Below are 20,100 nucleotides of genomic sequence, written 5' to 3'. Positions count from 1 at the left end.
AGCCATCCTCTTTGGAACCCCCTTTCAGGTAGTTGAAAGCAGCTATCAAATCCCCCCTCATTCTTCTCTTCTGCAGACTAAACAATCCCAGCTCCCTCAGCCTCTCCTCATAAGTCATGTGCTCTAGACCCCTAATCATTTTTGTTGCCCTTCGCTGGACTCTCTCCAATTTATCCACATCCTTCTTGTAGTGTGGGGCCCAAAACTGGACACAGTACTCCAGATGAGGCCTAGTGTCGAATAGAGGGGAACGATCACGTCCCTCGATCTGCTCGCTATGCCCCTACTTATTTAATTGCAGTTGCATATTACAACTATGACTCCTGTCTCAATGCCAGAAGTACATGGCTGCAAGCCCCACAGAGCTCGCAGAGAAAAGGTGCTGGCTATCAGATGAGCAGGTAATAAACCAGAGATCCTTCCTGCCCATGGCTGGTGCATGTTACAGATCCCACAGTGCTTTTCCCCAAAGGAGACAAGGATAACCCATGTCCCAGCCAACATCTTACGCTAGACAGAGCGCATGTTCTCACACTGAAGGCTGTGCAAGCACTATCACTCGACACTGAACCACTGTCAAAACTTGCTGGAGTCAGCATTTGTCAGCACCCAGTTCTCCATCTGTAGCATGCTCTGGGATACAGCGCAAATGAAAGGAACTTGACACACAGCTTTGGGAACAAGGAGGTGGCTCATGACATTACACTGCTAGGGCAGCAGCTTAGTCACCTTCTCACTTAGCACAGCCACAATGATTCAGACCAGACAATCACAGCACTGGAAACTCTGGGTGCTTTCCAGCTGCAGCTCTGAAGTGGGTTCACAGCAACCCACAGGGAGAGTAACTAAAGCAGGTATTCTCAAACTGGGGGTCTTGAGCACTCAGCCTTCACCCCCAAATCCCACTTCGCCTCCAGCATTCATAATAGCGTTTAATATAAAAAATTGTGCATTGAAATTTATAAGGGCAGTCGCACTCGGAGGCTTGCTGTGTGAAAGGAGTCACCAATACAAAACCCCTGAACTAAAGAATTGGCAATCTAGCTAAAACACCAGGCAGCACAAGCATGAAAGGGTTCCAGAGAACTCCCCCAAGCGCAACTGAGCATGGTACAGAGCATTCAGATGGACCTGCTCGCTAGATCCCAGCCATAGAGCACTCTCAAGCAGGACTCCTGGAGTTCAATACGAGGAATAAATGATTTTTGTAGAGAACAGCTCTTCCTTAATAGATCTCAAAGCATTTTAGAGATGGGTCAACATCATCTCTATTTTACAAATGGAGAAACTGAGGCACAAGGACATGGAGCAAGCCTGTAGCAGAGCCAGGAGTAGAACCCACATCCTCCTAGCTCTAGAGTCCACCCCTCTGGGCCAAGCACAGAGGGCAAATCCCCATGTCTGCTACAACAGAATCTGGAATGGCAATGTCTACCCAGCCCTCCCCATGGCACGGGGAAGTCTTGGAGAGCAGGCATTGGCAGGCCTGTTTTCATACATAGGGAAAAATGGAATTTAACATCCTGGGGAAAGAACTAAACTGGAGTCAGAGCAGAACATTCACTGTGTGGTTAGCGCACAATTATATTCAGTAATTCAATGTCTAAAATGCCATTCTTCAGATAAAGCTCTATCCATTCACAAAAAGCTGGGTCAATGGCTCCTCAGGATTTTCACAAGCAAAGTAGCTCCTCCCTCTCAAGCTGACATCACAAGATGGGCCACCAGAGGACAATGTTCTTGAAGCTGGAGAAGACAGACGGGCACAGGTCTTGCTCTGTGCAAGACCTGAACATTCGCCAGGAAAGGAGGAACTCTGGTAACGAGGACAAACTGCATAGGGCATTTGAAGTTAGGAAACGTCACCAGCCCTGCACTCCAGCGCCAGGCTGCAGTAAACCGAGTCACTAGAGAAGCACTGAGGGAAGCAACTGAGCACTTGACAGGTGATTCTCCTCTCTAATGAGCAGCCTGGGCCTGCTCTATATTTCCCCTTGTACACAAATGCATCCTCTTCCAAGTCAGGGTTAACAACTGCTTAAAAATTAAACACAATGGACCTGATTTACCCCAGCTGGCGCAGAGGCATTAAACACACACACTCCACCTGCACCGGCCGACTCCCCAAACTGTGGGGAGGGAAGTCAGCAGTCCCCCCACTCCCAATCCATTGGGATTTCTCACCAGAGGAGGGCAGCTTTACACTGTCCTGAGAACTCTAAAAGACCCCACTAGAATGGGGTGCTAATTTCACTATTCCCCATCATAACCTAGCAGTGAGGAGGCTGCCAGGCCTTCCAGTCTCCCGAATCATAGAATCTCAGGATTGGAAGGGACCTCAGGAAGTCATCTAGTCCAACCCCCTGCTCAAAGTAGGACCAATCCCCAATTAAATCATCCCAGCCAGGGCTTTGTCAAGCCTGACCTTAAAAACCTCTAAGGAAGGAGAATCCACCACCTCCCTAGGTAACCCATTCTAGTGCTTCACCACCCTCCTAGAGGAAAAGTTTTTCCTAGCATCCAACCTCCCCCACTGCAATTTGAGACTATTACTCCTTGTTCTCTCATCTGCTACCACTGAGAACAGTCTAGATCCATCCTCTTTGGAACCCCCTTTCAGGTAGTTGAAAGCTGCTATCAAATCCCCACTCATTCTTCTCTTCTGCAGACTTAATAATCCCAGTTCCCTCAGCCTCTCCACATAAGTCATGTGCTCCAGCCCCCTAATCATTTTTGTTGCCCTCCACTGAACTCTTTCCAATTTTTCCACATCCTTCTTGTAGTGTGGGGCCCAAAACTGGACACAGTACTCCAGATGAGGCCTCACCAATGCCAAAAAGAGGGGAATGATCACGTCCCTCGATCTGCTGACAATGCCCCTATTTATACAGCCCAAAATGCCGTTAGCCTTCTTGGCTACAAGGGCACACTGTTGACTGATATCCAGCTTCTTGTCCACTGTAACCCCTAGGTCCTTTTCTGCAGAACTGTTGCCTAGCCATTTTGTCCCTAGTCTGTAGCGGTGCATGGGATTCCTAAGTGCAGGACTCTGCACTTGTCCTTGCTGAATGCCTCAGGGTCCAGACATTTTAACCCCTTGTTTAATACATGAAAGCTATGTGGAGGTGGGTTTACAAGTTGCCAAGTAAGGGTGGGACAATATCACTTTTCAAGGTGGCGCATTCCATCTTCAGCCCGCTCCACATACACATTTTGTATGGGGTAACAAATACCAATACTGGGACAATCCCAGTTGTGGATGCACCAATATGAAGTTTCTTTATACCAGTATAGCATAGTCCCCTTCCCAATAACTACACCAGCAGAAAGCACCTTTCCAGTGATGTAACTGCCCCCATACTAGGGGAAGATTTTACTGTTAAGTCTCTGTGTAGACAGCACTAGGTCAACAGAAGACTACTACTGCCTCCTGGGGAGGTGGATTACCTAGTGGTGTGGATTTTTCACACCCCTGACTGACATAGTTAAGCCAAACTAATTTTCTCATGTAGACCAGACCCATATCAGTATATTTAAAAGGCACATCTTTCTACTGTAGGCAAGTCCTTAGGCTCAGGAGTGTCAGAGATATACCTTTTTATTTAAAAAAAAAAAAAAAAAAAAATGTATCCATGATGAGCAGAGCTCCTCCAGCTGAGCTTCTAGCAGGAAACAAAAGTGAGCCAGCTGACATTTATTTTTTTAAAATAGAGAAAACACATAGAACCTAAAGTTGTCTATTTAGACTTAACATTTACTAATCCGTTTTGATATACTTGAAAGTCACCTCCCCTTGCCAAGATCCAAGTTCACAGCTCTTTCCTGCATTGCTAGGTTCCAAAGCCCTGCTAGGCATACAGCTCTCTGCACCGCTATAAGTATTAGTGAGGCTCTCAGCTCTTACAAGGTAAGCACAGAAACAAACTCAATGGTTGCTATTTTATAAGCCCCTCAGTTTGCTGTGAATTTCATATCAAGGATTCCTTCAGGTTCTAAATCCTAAAGGTCTTTTTAGGCTGCCTCCCATTTCTTCCAAATCCACCTTTGTCCTGGAGTTGAAAACCCGCACTGATCATGACCAAGCTTACTTTGAAAGGGACACCACATGGTTAAAAATCCCATTAAGAAAGCAGTTCGTTTACCATTGTCAAACACCACAGCTTATTAATGTTATATGTTCTCATTTACTTTTCACTAGCTTCAGAGTAGCAACAGTGTTAGTCTGTATCCGCAAAAAGAAAAGGAGTACTTGTGGCACCTTAGAGACTAACCAATTTATTTGAGCATGAGCTTTCGTGAGCTACAGCTCACTTTGTCGGATGTGAATCGCATGTATTTTTGCTGTATTTTTGACAGTTAGGCATTTTTATCAGCTCACTACACTGAAAACAGACAAGTGAGTTTGTCAATTTCACTTCCTGGGTCACCAGCATAAAGCAGCCAAGGTTAGTTTACAAACATTGGAGGGGGGGAGAAAGGAAACTTTCCAGAAGTTTCTAATGGAAACATTTCTGTTGATTTTTAAGGTTCTATACATGCTTAGACCTAGGGAACCTAACTGTGGAGCCAAAACTGACCTGACAGACGTCCCTGTAACATCTGGATTCAACACAAAACAAAAGCACAGGTTAAACCTTTCAGTGTGTTCCCAGGGATCAGACTCCCAGTGATACAACAACATAACTGTAAGCTGGAGAAGTATCCTGGGTAATGTTGTGAGTGCAACCCTCAATGCCTCAGAATTTCCTCCTTTGCTAACAGCTACTGCGAGGGGACTGGCAACAGGACGGGAGGGGGTGCCTGGAGCCCTCACTTAGGCCCTGATCTCAGAGTCTGGCAAGAAGACTTTAACATTACAACAAAATCTGTGTTTAAAAGAAGTTCAAGTATAGTAGGGTGCTTGACTGTGTGGAAGGGGGGCGGGGGGGGAAGAGACGAAACTTCAGTCAAAGATTGCAAACCTCAGTGGCCTCAGGTTAAGCAACCAGAGTAGGTGACCTGCTTTTCAGAGCAGTTGAGGGCTTCCAAACCCCAGTGGAAAATAGGGCAGCTGGGAGTGCTCAGCACTCTGAGGCGGGGTGGGAGAGTTAGGACCAATTATGTGCCTCCCTATGGATTTAGGTGCTTCAGGGCAAACACCTAAATTTGGAAACATTTCAGTACTACTACTGATGAAGTTCAGAGCAGGGGAGGGGGCACCACAGTCCGTTAACCATAGCGAAAAGTCACTCAAGTGAAATGCAACAAAATGGGCAGCAACACACACACAACCCATCCTAGCTCCACCTACTGCACTGGGAAAACGAAGCCTCAGAGAGTTGCAGCCAGCCCCTCCCTTCCTCTATTTTTATGCAAGCCTCGAAAACAGAAGAAAAGGTTGCTGAGTAAATTTTTCCTGCAAGAGGCCAGTTCACAAGAGGTGGGGGAGGGGCCTCCAAAAAGGTCAGTTACAAACAAAAATAAAAGCCACACACACAACCCACTCATAGCCCCCTTGATCCAGGCACCAGGAAGGAACTGTTACATATCATTTACTGAGACCCAGTGAGATTATTGGCAAGGGGTCTGTTTTTTAAAGACACACCCACAGAGAGCTTGTAACTGTTCATGTAGACAACAAAACAAAAGCAGCCACTGAATACAATTCCAAAAAATGTTCTGAAGTAACCAGATAGCTGACATTTCAGACTCTTATTTTTAAGTATGATTTTATTACTTGTTAAAAGATCAAGCTCCATATATTGAAGACTATTTTCTTGTACATCTAATGCATCAACTATGTCAATTTCTCCCATCTCTCACTTTCACCTCCCCCCAAAAAGTTATGCAACTAACTGAAAGAGTTCATTCTTATTCTTGGTAGGACACGACATCTCAGCCAAGTTATCAGAGTGATAACATCCTAAGAACAGGATTGTTTTTTTTTTTTTTTTAAGTTATTTTGGCATGCATTCAAACAATCAAGTCCAATACAACATCAGGAAGCAAATAAAAATTGTAACAGGCAAAATTCTACAGAAAAATGTAGGGTGGGTGTGAAATTAATCTAAGTAACGTATTACTGCACAATATTTTTTCCCCCACCCAAACATAGAACCACTTGCCTCACCACATGCTACAGCAGAAAACCTTCACAATCTAAAAATAACTTGGGTGTCTGGGAGAAAGCCAATATCCATTTACTTATGGTCACTGTCATCTGTAAAGAAAATGGACCAAAGACAACTCAGAACTCCAGAGTAAACTGAACTTTAGCAGCTGGGCTGGATTTTTCCTCCTCTCAACTCAATATGATGTTTTGTTTTAAATGATGAAGCTTCATGTGGGGTGCGGGGAGGAGAGAGGAAGTATTGTATTACTGGGAGACCCCAGAAGGACTAGTTTTAATTAAAATAACTAGAAAAATTCTCTGCAGCATTTGCTGAGTCCTAAAATCTGTTCCTGGAAAAATATACCTGCTGCTTTACAATCATAAAGAGTTATACCTGGCGGAGGGAGAGTGATAAAGAGAAAAATCTATTTAAAATCCTAAGTGGGAAATTTAAGAAGGCTACAGTAGCTTGGGGAATGAAGCTGCCATGAAGATTAGAGGGACACCACCAATTTGAGATTTAGTCAACTGAAGGAAAAAAAAGACTAACGTAGTTTCAGGTACCGCACTTTACCCCAGAAGTCCCTTGCCAGTTTTTTGGGATTTACAAGCATATTTTCCTATTTTTAAAAATATTTTTCCTCTCCCTGTTGCTGTGGAAAAGAGCCACACAAACAACAGACTATACAGCTCTGCACTTGACAACAGTTTGCATCTAGTCTGTTTCACTACCTTAAAAAAAATAAATCTGAAAACTGGAAAGGGAGAGAACAGCTCATCAGTTCCAGAATCTTAGGTGCTGTTATAACAGTAGCTCCACTCTCTACATGCAGCTGGACAGAAGCATGTGCCAGCCAACTCTTCTGTCCCAGAGAGGATCCTGGCTGCCACAGAGGAGAATGGGGACTGTCCATTGCCCCACCCCTCCCTCAGACTCTTTTCTGGGTCCTCCCCCCCATAAGAAGAAATTCCAATCCCTTCCTCCGCTGCTACTCATGACCTTTCCAAGCAGCTGCATGAAACTGATGTGACCAATAGTTTCACTTCTGCCCACAGGGTTCTGAGCTGAAGCATCTAAACGGTCCTGAATTAACTTCAGCCTGATGCAGCTTGGCAAAGCTCTGAGCAATAGCAAAAGTACTGGAGCTGTCTGCAGACTGAGGAAAGCAACACACACACAGAGAAATGTTTCCTATTAAAAAGGGGATTTTTCAGACACTGATGATAAAATTTAACATGAGAAACAATACCTCAGAGGGTGTAACGGATGCAGTGGTGTTTGCCTGTGTCTGCAGAGAGCCTGAAACAACAGCTCTCAATTGCTTGTGTCTTCACTGCAGAGTTAACTCCAATTACCTACACCCAAGTTAACTGAGTTCAAGTGAAAGCAGCAACTCTGCAAACTAAGCAGTGACTTGCTGTGTCCACACAGGCACTGCACTCACTCATGGGTGGCGTTACAACTTCTAGGAGCACATCCCATGGTTCTTTGCACAGAAGTATGTGTGGGAGAACCTGTCTGTCCTTTCTGGGCACACTGGGAAAATTGTGGCAAGGCACGGCAGCCTTAGAAGTGCTCAGCTGGCACTAGCCTGCATCCATACTACAAAGTGGTCAATCAGCAGCTGACTAGATGTACTCACTCAATTTTGGCCTATATCCCTGCTCAGGCCAGCCACATAATTCAGCATGCTTGCAAATTAGGGGCAACACTTGAGTTCACTATGCAGTAAAGGCAAACCCTTAAAGAGAGGAAGCTGCCCTGGGCGTAACCAGCGCAGCAACACATGCCTGAGGTTGCAAAGAGCCTGAGACAATTGCTCTGAGCCCCAATTATGCCTAGGAGGTATGACATCTAAATAAATCACTTGACTACAAGAACTATACTGGATGGAGACCATTTAAAAGGTAATAATTTAAAAAAAACCACCAAGAACTCTTCAGTCAGGGATCAACCAGAAATTAAATCACTTGTTCATTTTTTTTTAAAATCACTAAAGACAATGTTAACAAAACAGAACAAATGTCACAGGACAGTGGTCTGCTACTGCTAGACAAAGGGTGATTCATTTATTTGAGCGAAAGGTTGAGGCATAGCCAAGATGTTTATTTTTACAAGCAGGAGACAGATATGCTGCACTAATACGTTCAGTTTCAATTACTTGAATTCTATTATTCCAAATGATTGATGAAGATACAATTATTTGCCGGATGGACACTGGAACAGTGAAGCGAGGTTTTTCCTACTGTATCATTATGGAATAGTTACACTGAGATTGGTTTAGACATGGCTGGATGTGTGACTAAACAAAGACAGCTTAGCCAATAAACAAAACCTTTAAGTACACTATACTTTTTGAGCAGGCAAATTTCTGAATGGCAAGAAGAATTAAAACTTACTAGTGGCTGTCAGCCATCCAGTAACCTTAACGACAATCAGATTTACATTCTAAGGCCAGAAGGGACCACTGTGATCATCCAGTCTGACCTCCTGTGTGACACAGGCCAGAGAACTGAAACCTGCCCCCAAATAATTCCTGTTAGAACTAAAGCAGATCTTTTAGAAAAATATCCAATCTTGGGCCAGATCTACACTATACACTTACATTGGTATCACTATACATCACTCAGGGGTGTGCAAAATCCCTGAGTGATGCAGTTATACCGACCTAACCCTCTTTGTAGACAGCACTATGTTGACAGAATAGCTCCTCCCCTTGACATAGCTACCTCCTCTCATGGAGGTGAATTAATTATGTTGATGGCAGAGCTCCCATTGGTGCTGGAATGTCTTCACTGAAGAGCTGTGCTGCTGCAGTGTTTTAAATGTACTCCTGCCCTTGATTTACAAATTTCCAGTGATGGAGAATCCACCATAGCTCAGGATAACTTGTGCCAGGGGTTACTCACTCTCCCTGATAAAAATTTACACTTTATTTCCAGTCTGAATTTGTCTAGCTTCATCTTCCAGCCAGTGGATCTTGTTATATCTTTGTATGCTAGACTGAAGAGCCCATTATGAAAGTTTAGTTCCCCGTGTAGGTACTTGCAGACTGTGATCAAGTCACATCTCTTTGTTAAGCTAAATAGATTGAGCTCTGGGAGTCCAACACTTTAAGGCATGGCGGGCGAGGGAGTATCTTTCATTGGACCAACTTCTGTTGGTGAGAGACAAGCTTTCAAGCCACACAGAGCTCTTCCTCAGGAAGAGACCTGAAGAGCAGCTCTGTATGGCTTAAAAGCTTGGTCCAATAAAAGATATTACGTCACCCACGCTGTCCCTCTAATATCCTGGGACCAACACGGCTATCAGCACTGCATATTATAAGGCATGTTTTCCAATCTATTCATCTTTCTCCATTTGTGGAACTGTAGATCTCAGACCATCTAACAGAGACAATATTATTTAACTATTTTGCATATGTTCATGCCTTACTCAGCTGTAGAAAGTATATATACTGTATACACACACCCACTCTCATTAACTCTGTCTACAGACCAAAGATTTTTTTTCCAAAATAAGCAGTGACAAAAATCTACTATCTGATAACAATGTTCTAGAACAGAAGCATATGTTCTTTGACGTGATTAAGTCCATGAGTAGCACTGTGTATGTTTGATGCTGCTCTGCTATAAGCAGTTATGTTCTCCTACTGGGTAAATGCACCAAAAAATTTAGTTATCCTTACAGTAAAATTTGAAAAACTGTTTGGCACACAGTTTGGTTTGCACTGCCACTGAAATTAGCCTTGATGAACTGTTAAATTCCAGAGGTCCTGGTGGTTCCAGTTTTCTCTCAGTGTTGTTATACAACAATTACTATCGCTGCTCCAAAATGTTAATTCTGCTACAATATTCCACTACCTTCACGGTTGCTGGAGAAACAATGTCTCCCATGCTTCTGGAGAGCATACTTGGGCTGAGATGAATAGCTAGGGCCTTTGCTTTCTTCAACTCCTCATCAGCAAGATAAGTTTTTGTTTTTGTTTTTTTTAAGTTTCTCTGGTAAATGAAGCCAACTTTCACATCTGAACTGATAAAAAAAAACCCTTGGTCCACAGAGATATCAAAAACTTCTGGGCACAATCAGAGTTACTAAACTAATTATAAAGAAGCCATTAAGAGAATGAAATTATTTCCATCACTCCTCCCCAGAGGCAGAGCTTAGATCTAAATTAAAATAGCTCATACTGCTCAGACACAAAAGGGACTACCCTACAGGGAGAGCTGCGTGTCAGAGAGTCAAGGGCTGGTTTTCTGAGAATGGAAATTTAACAAGAGAATGCATCTAGATCTGCAGCAAGTAATAGCACAAGTGAAACTCTCCACCCTACTTTCGGGTCAGCAAAATTCGGCAACACTTTTCTCTTTGGTAACAGGAGGGTATTTCTCATTGGCTTTGGAAATCGTTTCCAAGCCAGCTGAACAGTCTTTAGTTGTATTTATTTTTAGCTAAAGACTCAACCTTGGAACAAAGCTGCATAGCCATTTTTTTTCTAATGCTAACATTCCTCAAGGAGAGAGATGGAAAGTCTTACAATAATTTAGAATTACTAACCAAAGTCTGTCTTTTTTAAAAAAACATTTTTCCCCTTGTGCAGCAGTCTATTTTTGACACTAAATGATGGGCAAATTCAAGGGTGAATCCCACCAAAGGAAGCTTCTGGGACGGAGCGCGCTTGATTCAAAGCGGCCACAAGTTTTGTTTTGGTAATTTATGGCCCACTGGAATAAGCCATTCAAACACTAAAACTTCTAATTAGGGCTCTCAAACGATTAAAAAAATTGTGATTAATCGCACTTTTAAAAAAATAATGGAATACCACTTAAATTTTTGATGTTTTCTACATTTTCAACTTGCACTTTCATGATAAAGAGATTGCACTGCAGTACTTGTATTTGATTTCAATTACAACACAGAATACAAAGTGTACAGTGCTCACTTTATTTTTTTTACAAATATTTGCACTGTAAAAAATAGTATTTTTCAGTTCACCGAATACAAGTACTGTAGTGCCATCTCTTTATCATGAAAAGTTTCAGAGTAGCAGCCATGTTCGTCTGTATCCGCAAAAAGAAAAGGAGTACTTGTGGCACCTTAGAGACCAACAAATTTATTTGAGCATAAGCATCCGATGAAGTGAGCTGTAGCTCACGGAAGCTTAGTCTCTAAACAAATTAATTGGAGCATAAGCTTTCGTGAGCTACAGCTCACTTCATCGGATGCTTATGCTCAAATAAATTTGTTGGTCTCTAAGGTGCCACAAGTACTCCTTTTCTTTTTATCATGAAAGTTGAACTTACAAATGTAGAATTATGTACAAAAAATAACTGCATTCAAAAACAAAATGTAAACTTTAGAGTCTACAAGTCCACTCAGTCCTATTTCTTGGTCAGCAAATCGCTCAGACAAACAAGTTTGTTTACATTTGCAGAAGATAATGCTGCCTGATTCTTGTTTACAATGTCACCTAAAAGTGAGAACAGGCATTCTCATGGCACCATTGTAGCTGGCGTCGCACAATATTTATGCGCCAGATGCACTAAAAATTCAGATGTCCCTTCATGCTTCAACCACCACTCCAGAGGACACGCATCCATGCTGATGATGGGTTCTGCTCGATAACGATCCAAAGCAGTGCAGACCAGCACATGTTCATTTTCATCACCCAAGTCAGATGCCACCAGCAGAAGGTTGATTTTCTTTTTTGGTGGTTCGGATTCTGTAGGTTCCACATTGGAGTGTTGCTCTTTTAAGACTTCTGAAAGCATGCTCCACACCCCGTCCCTATCAGATTTTGGACAGAACTTCAGATTCTTAAACCTTGGGTCGAATGCTAAGCTATCTTTAGAAATCTCACATTGGTACCTTCTTTGTGTTTTGTCAAATCTACAGTGAAAGTGTTCTTAAAACAAACACCATTGCTGAGTCATTATCCGAGACTGCTATAACATGAAATATACGGCAGAATGTGGGTAGAACAGAGCATACAATTCTTCGCCCAAGGACTTCAGTCACAAATGTAATTAACACATTTTTAATGCGTGTCATCAGCATGGAAGCATGTCCTCTGGAATGGGTGGCTGAAGCAGCATACAAATGTTTAGCATATCTGGCATGTAAATACCTTAAAATGCTAGCTACAAAAGTGTCATGTAAATACCTGTTCTCACTTTCAGGAAACATAGTGAATAAGAAGTGGGCAGCATTATCTCCCATAAATGTAAACAAACTTGTCTGTCTTAGCAAGTGGCTGAACAAGAAGTAGGACTGAGTGGATTTGTAGGCTCTAAAATTTTACATTGTTTTTGTTACATAACTGCACTTAAAAACAAAACAATCTACGGTTGTAACTTGCACTTTCACAATAAAGAGTTTGCACTGCAGTACTTGTATGAAGTGAACTGAAAAATACTATTTTATCATTTTTACAGTGAAAATATTTGTAATCAAAAATATAAAGTGAGCACTGTACACTTTGTATACTGCGTTGTAACTGAAATCAATATATTTGAATATGTACAAAAACATCAAAATATTTAATAAATTTCAATTGGTATTCTATTGTTTAACAGTGATTTAAACTGCTATTAATCGTGATTAATTTTTTTAATCATAATTAATTTTGAGTTAATCCCATGAGTTAAACTGCGATCAACCAACAGCCCTACTTCTAATGAATGTTTGTGTGAAAAATCTAAGCAAACATCCATGATTCAGAGAGGAAAGAAGGACGGAGATCACAGGGCACCATTTAAAATCAAGACAACAGAAAACATTACCTACTGCCTCCCTAACATGTTTGTTGGAGCTGAAATGGCAGATTAAATTTTCCAGGCAAGTGGTGCACACTGAGATTTAGGGCTAGTCTACACTGGCAGCGCTTTAACGTGGCTTGTGTGGTCACGGCAGAGCTCTGGGAGGGCACAAGGGGGGTGCAGCTCCCAGCGCTGGTGCAGTGTTCACACTGACGCTTTACAGTGGTGAAACTTGCTGCGCTCAGGGGGGTGTTTTTTCACCCTAAGCAAGAAAGTTGCAGCGCTGTAAATTGCCAGTGTAGACGAGCCCTTAGCTACACGACTATTCTAGTTTGCCAACACTCTGGTGCAAAAGATTCGAGACAAGAGAAGCCTTTTAAGCCTGTTTGAATGCACATGAAGAGCAGGAAGAGACAGAGTTCTGATTTGACAGAGGATTTGTTGAGACCTCAGTCCAGTCTTTAGCCACAACAGACAAAAGCCACCGTGTTTGCTGAAAAGTACTAATTTGAGCTTGTACAAGAAGTTGGTTCTCTGATGACTGCAGCTGCTCTCCCCAAAGCAGACAAAAGTCCTGATAAAACGTGGTACTACCCTCTGCTCCAGAGGCTCACAAAGCAATAGCTCACAGCAGCTTGATAGAGTAAGAACTTTCATCAGAGCACAGCTTGTTGTTGGGTTTTTTTTATTTGTTTTTTTGGGGGGGGGGGCGGGGGGAGGGAATCCATCTACAGTGGAACGTTAAGGAGTAAGTATGTAAATTGAGTATTAGAACCATACCGGTATCACTTTGTAAAGACAACAGACCTGGTGAAAAAACAAATCCAGACTTCAGAGCTATTGGGATTAGAAGGCTTACATCCATTTTCCCCTCAAACAAACAATAATGATCTCATACCACAGGAGTTTTCCTTGACTTATCTTTAATGTACATACAATACATCTGCCATTACCAGCCTGCCTGGGACAGTCCATCTGCAAGCATCACTTAGACATGCATACTTTCAGCCTTGCAATGAGGAACATCTTCTAGCATACAACTAACAGACCAAACGTCAGATTCTCTTCACCACTCATTTCATCAAGGTCAAGCCAGTTTTCATCCTGAAAGTGCTTGCTAAGTCCCAGGGACTCCTCAGTTATACAGTCACTCTTCAAAAGTCTATTAAAATTTGTGCTTGTTATAAGAATTTACTGATGAGATTCACCCTGTTGTAACTGACCCAAAATTGACAACTGTGCTCAGAAATTACAAAGTTAACATTACAATTAGTCACAATCTACGAAGTAAGGTGTCTTACTGCTGTTCTCAGTAAAGAGCAATCTGTTTGTGCAATGCCTTCAAGTTAATTTGAAAGTATTTTGCAGACATGTCTCAGCTTAAATATAGGGCAATAATGACTCAAGTCTTCAGCACTATTTACACTTGAACAGCTGCTAGAAAGAAAAATTGTCTTGCTCTACTTTTGAATTTAGAGCCCCACACCAAGATCAGAATTGTATTTTGTAAATACTCTCCACTTCAGAAGTCAAGGATCATTTGGATGCTTCCCTTCCTCCCACCTCCCATCCTTTCCAACATAAAGATACAATTTGGGAATAAATAATTCATTCCACACTGGACATCCAAAACCAAGCACTGTACATACAGCATGACAGAGGGCAGAATACACACATTCATCCTCCACTCAAAGCTGCCAAGACATTTTCTTCCCTTTAATTTTGTAGCCAACAGGTAGCACTCAAAAACAGATGGTCATTTTGGCAGCAATCCTGCAAATGTGACAGCCAACATCTTGGCCAACACACCAGGGACTGAACTGGGTACCTCCAGGGATAAAAACAGGAGATTTGAGCTTGAGCTACAGAGCCAAGGCTACCTAGCTGGGGGCTGCAACAGCTCAGATCCTCAATGACAGGCATGGGGGGGGTTGAGGGGGGCATGGGACACGACCTGTAACACACATACTGGACTAGCCCTTACACCAATGCGTGCCCCGATGCTTAACTTTACATATCAGTAGTTCTACTAACTCCAACAGCAGTCATTGTGTGAATAAAGTGAAGCACATGAATAAGTGCTTGCAGGATGGAGGCCTTTTTTACTAAATGAGTTACTTTAAACAGCCACAGCAAAGGACATGGCTACAGCCCCCCTAAACTGAGAAAACATACAGTAGTGAAGCATACGGAATATTATTACCTGTAAATTAACCATGTGCATCATTTGCATTTTGAAAATCTCATGCCCTTGTTTCACATTTAATATTCAGTGCAAAAGTGATTATCCAAAAAAACCATTTGCTGCGAGTATCCATTTCAGCTAGAGAATTTTACCAAAGCTAGCAAAAATGCTACAGTAGCGCTCTACAAACAGGTTTCTTGTTGTCTTTACTCTAACACAGGTGGAAATCCAAATCCAAAAGGTGTCTGCGACCTTGTAAGTTATTTTTAGTTTATGGGTGAAGCTGCTGCCCTCTGCCTTATTTATCCAGTGAATTCACCTAGCCAGCTGTAAATCCACAGGCTATCACAAGCATGTTTATGTTACAAATTATGCAGGCCAACAGATGCTAGACTCATACAAAAGAAAATTCATGGGGGGGGGGGAAGTCAAGCATGGGTTTTTGTTTTTGCTAATAAAAGTACTACAGGCACCTCATTCTGCAGCTTTATTATTAAATATTTAGGAGTTATGGGGAGCAGGGGGTTTAAAGAGGCTACAAGAAACAATGTTTTAGTGCTGCTGCTTTACTTGACCCATTTATTTCTAAAGGGGAAAAAAAGATGCAAGACTAGGCCTGGATCCTTCACACCCAAAAATAAGGTTACATCAATACTTGTAGGACTTCTCCCCACCTAAGTCCCCAATCCTGTAAACAGATCCCCATACCTGCACAGAGCCCCATTTAAGTCAATGGAGCTACTCTGGTGTCCACCCACATAGATCCTGATTGCAGGATCAGGGCCTAAAATATTAATGGTATTAAGAAATCTTGCATTCCAGTTGGTCAGTCCTGATATCATCAGCACATCACACCAACACAGGAATCTGATCTAATTTGTTTACTGAAATCCTTCTAAAAAGCATCAGTGTATCTGCACTGTCTTCAAATAAGCCCACGGACTTTCCTAGCGGGAGTACATACGTTGTTGGCACTTAACCAATATTAAATAAGTCAAGAAGTCACTGTTGTTATTTTATCAACACAATGCTGTATTGACTAGAGCTGCTCAGATGTTAATTATGTAGTTACTAATGCAAGGTTGTGTTTAAAGAAATGAGCCTGCCTGATTTCATCATTGTTTCCTGCCACTGTTTCCTCTATTTAAAAAATCCACAAGACAGACATTTTCTCAACTGCTGTGCCATCACATGCTTCTCTCCTTCCATCCTATGTCTCCTAATTACCTCTTGTCCCAACCCACCCCACATCTTCCAGTTTACCACCCCATCTGGGCTTCCCCACACTGTGTGGGAGTATCACATAATATGGCATTTAAAAGGCTAAATGAGGAATTGCTCTTCCTGGGAATTTCAGAAGCAGAATAAAATCCAGTTAGGAGGTCATTTAAAATTTTTTTAAAAATCTGCTTTCTTCCCCAAAGCCAAAGGACAGAGAGCAGAGATGTCCGAGTTTTATGTCTGTAAAGTGCTTTGAACACAGCAAGTGGTATGCAAACACATTATCATTCTCATCATCATCAGATGTCCATAAGGCACAAATCTTCAATTTGGATTAGAGCTTCATTAAAAGACGGGCATAACAAGTGGAAAAATATTTGAGGAGCAGTAAACACAGGCTGGACTGGTGCAAAGTTTGCTACTGAACTAAGCAAATAAGAGCATCCAGTATCCACACATACTGAATCCACATTGCTGCTTCTTGTCAGGGTATGCTTTCCACCATTCAAGTCACACTAAGGCCTGCAGAAAACACTTTCTTTCAATACCCTGCTACCTTGGCACTGAAGATCAATTTATTTCCTCTCCCCCCTCAAAAAAAAAAAGTGGGGGTATTTGGGAAAAAGAAAAGCAAGAAAATCTGAGGATTTGAAATAGATGTTTACTTTCCTAGCTTACGGGGCCCCATGATGAGCTCAGAGAAAGGAGGGAAGAGAGAAATAGTGCGGAACACTGCTGAATGCTAAAGGCATAAAGCGGCTGACAGAGCCCTTTGACCAGTAACCTGGGACTGCAGACACAAAGCTACCCACCCAGCTCACTCTGGGCATCTCCTGGAAGGGGATGAGCACACCATCTGGTCTCAGTCAGATTGCAAAGGGTTTCAAAAAGGGGAGACTAAGAATCAACAAAAAGCAGTTCCGCCCCCTGAGCAGCACTGCTCAGTGCAAGGGGGGTTCACTTCACAGACCACAGTGCCCCCCAAATCAAGCAGGATGAAAGTGTTTTCAATTCCCCCCCCCCCCCCCCCAAGTTCCATCATCCTGAGCAGCAGCTGTCTCCAACTCTCCTCCCAAGCAATCCATCCCCAGCCACAGTTGACAGGGATCCTAACTCTTCTCCATCATCATCTGCATGGATGTGGGAGGGGGCATGGGCACCCTCAAAGCTCTCCCCTCCACACATTTACTCTGCAGAGTGGCTGGAAAACACAAGGCAGGGTATATAGCTGTACAAGGGTGGAGTTCTGTAACTGGCAGGGGATATTTGGTGAGGTGCATGCGAATGGGTGCAGCTGAAGAACATGTTTGGAGGGGATTTGGTAGCTGGAGTGTGGACAAGGCTTCAGGGAGGGTGGTGGGTTTGGACGGGATGGCGTATTTCACCATGTGGAAATGTTGGGCTGACAGAGGAATGGGGATTCTTTGCGGATACATGGACAGCTGGGGGTGTGGAGATGAGGAGTTGGCCTTTCCAGAAGAAAAGGGTAGCTGAAGGGAGGGAGTGGGGTAATAGGCAGTTCGGGGAGGAATGGAAGGGTTTCATTCGGGGGATCTCTGGGGGAAGATGGGGAGAGGGTGTTCACAGAGGGTTGTACAGGAATTTGTAGGGAAGGATAGGAGTCTGTATTTAATGAGGGTGGGGAGCTTAATTGAGGGGTAGTGAAGAAAGCTGTGAGAGAAACTTGGCAGTTGGGGTACATGTAGGGCTGAGGTACATGCCTCCATATGCCATACATAGGCGCCCATGGTATATGGGGCTGAGAAAGAGGTGGGGGCCTGTGGTATCTGAGGATTGAAACAGAGGGTTTTCATGTACGGTGGGGCTTATGGTATCTAGAAGAAAGTAGAGGTATCTGGGAGGACTGTCATGTATGGGGGTGGAGGCTGGAGTTATATGGGGGTGTTACTAGGGAGTCTGTAATATAAAAGATGTGTGGACTGTGACATAAGGGGTGTCAGTGTATGTAAGGGGGTTGTGGGCTCAATGGTCTGTGCAATGGTGTATTGAGAGAGTCTGGGTGGGTGGGATTTACTGAGGGTGTATATTAGGGGAGATGTATGGGGTGTAGGCTGTACCTAGGGGGGTATATCATAGGGTTGCTGGGGTGTACGTAGGCAGCCTGGGAATGCAGTCTGGAGGGCTTGGAGTGTCTCTGGGGTGCAACATAGGGGAGTGCAGGAAGCCAGTAGGGGGCTCTTTGGGAGAATGGACTGGGCTGTACCTTGGGGTCTGCTAAGCAGGTCACTGGATGGGACAGGCTAAAAGTATGCAGGGTCTCAAAAGCCCTTGAGAACCACAGAGGGGGTGTTCTGTGGGAGGTAGCAGGCTGAGCGGGGGCTCTCAGATGCTGGAGAATCCCAGGAGTGTAACCGAGGGTTCTCGGTGGGCCCAGGAGGCTGGGCCAGGTGGTACCAGGACAGGAGGGTGTCGCAGGGCAGGGCCAGAGGAGGGTCGCTGGGCCAGGCGGTACCAGGGTACTGGGCGGACGCAGGGCTGGGTGGTATCACAGAGGCAAGCTGGGCAGGGGGAAGATGGCAAGGGTGTCGCTGGGCGGGACCAGGGGGGTGGGCCCAGGCAGTGGGGCAGATGGTACAAAGGCAGGGTGTCGTTGGGCAGGGTGGTACCAGGAGGCACTGGGGGGATATAGAGCGGCACCACGGGCCTGAGGGGTTGCAGGGCAGGCCGGACAAGGGTCTGGCAGGTGGTACTGGGCACGGGGGGGGGGGTCACAGGGCAGGGTGGTACCAGGCAGTACTGGGGGTCAAGGACAGGGCAATACCGCAGGGGCAAGGTGGACAGGAGCCTGGCGGGGTGGTACCAAGGTGTGGGGGTGTCACCAGGAGGGATCCAGGTACTGGGGGGGGGGGGGGATAAAGGGCAGGGCGGTACCGCCGGAGCGAGGCAGGCGGCTGACAGGGTGGTACCGCCGGAGCGAGGCAGGCGGCTGACAGGGTGGTACCGGAAAGCGGGGCAGTGGCACCGCGGGGGCCAGACGGGAGGAGCAGGGCGCTGGCGGGGTGGTAGCGGGGGGCGAGGGTGTCGCTGGGCAGGGCCGGCCGGCGGGACCAGGAGGGGCGGGGGCTGCCGAGATGGTACGGGGCGGACCGGGGAGCCGCAGCGCGGGGCGGTCGGTACCGGCGGGTCGCAGCGCGGGGCGGGGCGGGGCGGGGCGGGCGGTACCGGCGGGGGTGAGGCGGGCTGGCGGGGGGACCGGGGCACTGGACGGGACCGAGCGGGCCGGGGCTCACCCAGCAGCAGCAGCTTGACCTCCCGCGCCGCCTTCTCGCCGTCCTCGCGCAGGTTCTTGTCGATCATCTTAGAGCGCTCGGCCGCCGCCTTGTCCTCGGCGCTCACGGTGCAGCCCATTGCGGGGCCGGGCTGAGGCGGATCCCGGCCGAGTCGGGCTGGTCGCGCGCCGCGCTGCGATGCGTCCCCTCAGCCTGCCGCCGCCGCTCTGAGCCCGGGGCCGCCCGGCGCGGGGGCGGGGCGCGGCGGGGCGGGGCGGGGCCTCCGGTAGCGGGGCGGGGCCGTGGGGTGGCTCTGCCTGGGTGGATTTGGGGTATAAGGGGTGGCTCTGTAGGGAGTGGGTTTCGAGTGCAATGGGTCGGGTGGGTGGTTCTGTAGGAGGTGGGTTTAGGGTGCAGTGGCTCTTTATGGGGTGGGGTTGGGTGCAGTGTGTGTAAGGTGACTGTATGGGAGGGGCTTGGAGTACATTGGGTGGCTGTGTATACAGTGGGTTTAGGGTGCAATGGGTGGGGGTGGAGTGGGTCTGTATAGGGTAACTTTGGGGTGCACTGAGGGTGGGGTGGCTCAGTATGGGGTGGGTTTGTGGTGCAGTTGG

At 45.2% G+C, this 20,100-nt stretch overlaps 1 protein-coding gene across 3 annotated transcripts in view; it reads right to left on the bottom strand.

The window, feature by feature from the left end:
- GNAI2 (G protein subunit alpha i2) overlaps positions 1–19,744 on the bottom strand; it is a 191,510-nt gene extending 171,766 nt beyond the window's left edge. Inside the window, exon 1 of one of the 3 annotated variants that reach the window (XM_037903986.1) lies at positions 19,508–19,744. In XM_037903986.1, coding sequence (XP_037759914.1) covers positions 19,508–19,625 — 118 coding nt within the window. In that variant the 5' untranslated portion in view covers positions 19,626–19,744. The remainder of the gene's footprint in view (positions 1–19,507) is intronic. The other 2 variants (XM_043550568.1, XM_037903985.2) reach the window with 2 other exon arrangements.
- Between the last annotated feature and the right edge of the window lie 356 nt (positions 19,745–20,100).

The sequence above is a fragment of the Chelonia mydas genome, chromosome 7, assembly GCF_015237465.2.
Source record: "Chelonia mydas isolate rCheMyd1 chromosome 7, rCheMyd1.pri.v2, whole genome shotgun sequence".
Taxonomy (NCBI): domain Eukaryota; kingdom Metazoa; phylum Chordata; order Testudines; family Cheloniidae; genus Chelonia; species Chelonia mydas.
This window is presented reverse-complemented; position numbering and strand designations above follow the sequence as displayed.